Raw genomic sequence first — 5,653 nt, 5'->3', positions numbered from 1 at the left:
AAAACAAAACAAAACCCCTCCCTCCAAAAAAAAAAAAATCTCTAATACACAAATTTGCTTTTAATACTAATAACGTTATTAAATTTTGTTAAGTGTTTCAAATCAAGGTTTACCATTTCAAAATGCTTCAGCTGATATTGTATCTTAGAACATGGTGGTTCAAATTTTGTTTTCAGGTACAAGAAGATAATCTTAGTGCTTTCACCTGGGTGAACCAAGGACTGATGGACTCTGACTAGTAAAAAATTACCTATCAACATCAGCTTGACTTTTATTTTGTTTTTTCCCCATATAGTACACACATACTATACCACTGAATTACAGATATTAAACACAAACTGCATGTCTGATATAAGAGCAATAAAATTATTGGAGTTCTGAGTATTACATTTACTGATAGAAGAAAAGTCAAGAAAGACATTTACACATAAATTATAAATTTAAAGTTTTTATGAAAGGATTTTTGACAACTTTTAGGCATAACAAGCCACAGAAAGTAAAAGCTAAATGACATTAAGGCCCCGATATGCATTGCATGTAAAACGATTAACTGGTTAATCCTATTTTAAGAAGTGACATTCATTCAAGTAATGCTGTGAAACCCCCCCCAGCAGGAATAAGTGATAAAGTTATTACACAAAATATGTGTAATAATTATATGGCTGGTTCCTACCACACCTCTGACTGAATGTGTGGCCAGTAGTCTCTGCCTCTGGAGCACACTCATGGGCTCCAGAGGCAGAGACCACTGGGCTCCCCCAGCACCAACAATATGCTGTGATGGGGTCTATTCCTTTATCCCATCATTATGCTTCCTTCCAAGCACATGTGGCGTGGCAGAGGTGTGATTGCTGGGATCATACATCAGCTCCTGATGCACCTTCTTTTTAATGTCTGTTGGCTAAGATTCCAAAATGAAGTTAGGAAAAATATTTCCTATTTACTCAAGGCACAGAAAAATTTTTCAAAGTGAAAATATAATACCAAATAGACAATACAGTATATATAAGTGTATATGTACAATAGATGTGTTATGTAAAATTTGAGACATACCTCTTGTTTCCACAGCATGAATACATTTCCTCACAAAGTTAAAGCCTGCTTCATTTAAGAACACTATAAATTGAACAAAATCACATTATTCACATTAATCTCATTTTGTGTATAACTGAGTCTTTATGTTAGCCTCAGCATGGTTTCTATGCTGTTGTTGCTGAAAGCAAAACATCTCGAGTTAGTAGCTTTCCTTTATGTAATTGTTGATTCAATCTCTACTCCTTCACACAAAGGCAAACACACTTTCTGATAATTAAAGAACTAACACACATATATTCAGGGTTTTTGCATGCATCTTTTAAAAAAATAATCTAATATCTTTTTCTGTTACAAATAAAAGACCACAACCATACCCTAACACTTGTATGGTGGAAAGTTTGACAGTATAAGAGGATGTATATTTTAGGAATACCACACACACAGACTATGCCTTTCAGACCTGCAGAGACAAAACAATATGGGAATAAATCAAAACCAGATTCTTGCAGAATCCATGAGACACCTTTCCCTTAGCTCAATACTTTGCTATTTTATTTTGTTAAGATATATTACATACTGTGGTTGAAATTTTCAAAGATGCTCAACTCCAATATGGTTTCAGTGGAGTTTATGTGCCTAATGCCTTTAGGTTTTTCTGAAAACTGCAGCCTTCAATTTAAATGTTCTCGTTTTAAGATGGCCAGAAAAGGTAGCTAGACAAGCAACCGTTACGGTAAAACTATTAATGAATAGGGTCAACAAGCACCTTTTGACATTACTATATTAATGTCAAATTATATTAATATATTTTTCATTTTCACTGCACACTTTTCTAACTAGCTGAATTAATTTTTTTTAAATGATATATTCATTACAGTTAAAATAAACACCATCAAGTAGAAAACGACAACTTAAAATTTTAACTAACCTATCTATATCAATGTAGGTATTCTATATCTGCTTTAACCTAATCTGTCTATATATATTAGTTATGTATATCTAGTTATCTATCTGAAGAGAAATTGGCATATAGTACACTATTTTTAGAATAATTATATGCATTGTTGATTGAATTTTGCCTCAATTTTTACTGGATGTTACACAAATGTAAGACTTTTTCACAGTGTATATAACTGAATGTTGGGATGGGATGGTTTTTGTTGAAACTTGAGAGAATAGTAATTTGCAGCAATACAGGAAAGGTATTTTCATAGTTTCATATTTTCATATTTTAAAATATCTGGAATTGAATATGCCAGAAAAGAGGCCTGCCTTACATATTTACAAAAGCAAGATTACAATTTAGAGTTCAGACCTAAAGATACTACTGAACTTATACACTTCAGCTTCACACACAACTTCACTTTCAATAACCAACACTTCCTCTAGACCATGGGCACAGCTATGTGCACCAAAATGCCACAATACGCCAACCTTTTTATGGGCAACCTGGAAGAAGAATTCCTGAAGGACTGCACCATCAAACCCTTGCTATACTTCAGATATATCAATGACCTTTTCATCACTTGGACTGAAACCTGCAATCTCCGATTGATTTCCTCAGAAATTCAATAATCATCACCATTTCATCAGATGATATTTTGAATACAGTAGATCCCTGATTTACGTGATTCTGACTTACACGTGTCTTGCGTTTACATGATTTTTTTTATTAGGGTCTGGACTGGAAAATGCCCCTTGAGATGCACATCATTTGCATTTATACGTTAATGCTCATGAGATTCGCATATATACGTTAACGTCTCACAAGATTTGCAGGTGGAATCAAGCGGAGCTTTGCTGCCATTGTGGTAGCAACATCTCTAGATGCATAAGTGAAATGCTAGACGCACCTCCTAAAGGCGATTCCACCAAGAAAAGGGGGAAAAAAGCTCTGGCTAAGGTAGGTCTGGGGTACGCAACCCCACACTATTCTATTATTTCCTATGGAGAAAGTCAACCTGACTTACATGCATTTGATTTATACAAAATTCCCCTAGAACACAATACTCGCATAAATTGAGGGTCTACTGTACTCCAGCACCAACATTTCCTTTTTAGACATTATGATCACTATCCAGAATGGTAAAATACAAACTACCACATGCAAGAAACCCATGGACCAACATATATATCAGTACAGAACCAGCAATCACCCTAAACACACCAAGAAAGCTACTATATACAGCCAAACCCTCCAAAACCACTGAATTTGCACTGAGAACACCAGTGATTGTCACCTCACAAATATCAAAAGGGCCTTCACTCAACAAGGACACTCCTACAGAGAGATGGATCATACTTTTGAAAGAGCCACCTAGATACCACATAAAAAACTGACGCAGTACAAAAAGAAAATCCCCATGAATTGCACACCATTAGTTATGACATATCCCTCCCTGGACCTATGCAGAAAATCCTCATATCATTGCACCCATACTAGAAGAAACCCAGTTTTTAAACAGATCTTCTGAGAATCACTAATCCTAGATTTTAAACAAGCACTGAAACTCACCAACCTCATCACCAGAAGCAAACTTCCCATGGCCCAAGACGCACCAAATAGATTCAGACCATGCCATGACAAGAAATGTAAAACCTGCCAACATATCTCCATCACTCCCACAATAACTACACCCCAAAACAAAACCATCACCTTTCCTGGATCTTACACTTGCACCTCCAGAAATGCAACATATCTCACCCAGTGCACTAAATACACTGATGGAAAATATGTAGGAGAAACCAAACAACAACTACCAGAATGAACGCACACTGAAAATCTCTCAAAGACAAGAATATCCAATTACCTGTGGTGGCACATTTCTCACAAGACAACCACCCTCTCCCTAATCTCTCAGTTCTAATCCTGAAAAGGAATTTACAAAACACCTTTCACAGACGAGCCTATGAACTTTACTTCATAAATCTACTGGATACAAAAAATCATGGACAAAATGTCCACGATTTATGGCACATTCTAACTTCCCTGCCATCTGATAGCCCAGATAACCTCTCTACTATTCACCAGCTACATCTTATCACCAGGTCTACATTCCCCTTCTTCTCCGCTGGACCCTTACCTGTTTCTTACCCATTGACTGCCTTAATTTGCATTTTAACTGACTGGTATTCTTGCATGCTGACCTCTGGCTTTGATTCTATTCTATTCCATCCAGGAAGAGCACAGTACAACTGCAGATGCTTTTTCAGCCTGAAGAAGAGTGTTTGTACCCAAAAGCTTGCAAATTCCAACTAATGGTCTAATAGAAGATATCAGATTTACCCAAAGAACCTTGTCTGCCAGAAGAGAAGGGCATTTTAAAAATGTAGGTACATTTCATAACTTTCTATAATGAAAAACTTACTTTCTTCTTTCTTGCTAATGATGGCAGGTAGTGTGTAAATCTGAAAAAGAAATTAGTGCAAAGGATTAACATTTCTGATTTAAGTCTTAGTTCCCTAGTACCAAATTGGTTGACAGCTCTCAAGCCAGCACCCACAAATTTTGTATTAACAGTGTACCTGAGGAGAGCCTTGCTCCTCGCATTTATTATTATGAACAAGCTTACCAGAGCATGAAACTGGTCAGGCCACAGCTGGAGTACTGCATCCAGTTCTGGGCGCCGCATTTTAAGAGGGATGTGGACAGCATCGAGAGGGTCCAGAGGAGGGCCACTCGTATGATCAAGGGACAGCAGGGTAGGTCCTATGAGGAAAGGTTGCGGGACCTGAACCTGTTCAGCCTTCAAAAGAGAAGGCTGAGGGGGGATCTTGTGGCCTGTTATAAACTGGTTAGGGGGGATCAGCAGGCGCTGGGGGAGTCCCTGTTCCCCCGAGCGCCGCAAGGAGTGACCAGGAACAATGGTCACAAGCTGGCGGAGGGAAGGTTTAAGTTGGACATCAGGAGGCGCTACTTCACGGTCAGGGCGGCTAGGGTCTGGAACCAGCTTCCAAGTGAGGTGGTGCAGGCTCCCACCCTGGGGGTTTTTAAGAGGAGGTTGGATGACCACCTTACTGGGGTCGTTTGACCCCAGTACTCTTTCCTGCCATGGCAGGGGGTCGGGCTAGATGATCTGCTCAGGTCCCTTCCGACCCTAGAAACTATGAAACTTAAAATATTGGCCCTGGCGGGCAACCTCCCTGATGACAGTTTAGTTAAACCAGATGTCTGAGCACCTGAAAGATGTTTGGAGTTAGTATTATGGAAACTACTATTATAAGTGGATCCTGTTTACATTCTGCATTGTTCCAGCCAGGGAGGAAGGCTGTGAGAATACTTTCAGTTTAGCTTGTAATTCTGATTGATCATTTTCTTCACATTGGGTATCTGCCAAGGCATCTTGATATTCAATGAAAATGTCAAATGCGGGTCAATGGTAGAAAGAAATCTCTAATCAGCTTTGTTTATTGGCACTTAAAGGCTATCATTCCTGTTGATTTTCCCTGAAGCACCTGCTACTGCTTCTCCATGGCATCACATTTCATAGATTTCATAGACATTAAGGCTGAAAAGGACCTTGTAAGATCATCGAGTCCAGGCTCCTGCCCCAGGGGAAGGAAGTCAGCTGGGGTCATAGGATCCCAGCAAGATAAGCATCCAAATTTCTCTTGAAGG

At 38.7% G+C, this 5,653-nt stretch overlaps 1 protein-coding gene across 4 annotated transcripts in view; it reads right to left on the bottom strand.

Moving 5' to 3' along the window:
* ARHGAP42 (Rho GTPase activating protein 42) overlaps positions 1 to 5,653 on the bottom strand; it is a 448,389-nt gene that overhangs the window by 61,156 nt on the left and 381,580 nt on the right. For all 4 annotated transcript variants that reach the window (XM_019524224.1, XM_019524221.1, XM_019524223.1 and 1 more), the window contains exons 12-13: positions 4,404 to 4,443; positions 1,054 to 1,116 (exon numbers count right to left, since the gene is read on the bottom strand). In XM_019524224.1, coding sequence (XP_019379769.1) covers positions 1,054 to 1,116; positions 4,404 to 4,443 — 103 coding nt within the window. The remainder of the gene's footprint in view (positions 1 to 1,053; positions 1,117 to 4,403; positions 4,444 to 5,653) is intronic.

Source organism: Gavialis gangeticus, unplaced genomic scaffold (genome assembly GCF_001723915.1).
Source record: "Gavialis gangeticus isolate Ggan-Ray unplaced genomic scaffold, GavGan_comp1, whole genome shotgun sequence".
Lineage (NCBI taxonomy): Eukaryota > Metazoa > Chordata > Crocodylia > Gavialidae > Gavialis > Gavialis gangeticus.
This window is presented reverse-complemented; position numbering and strand designations above follow the sequence as displayed.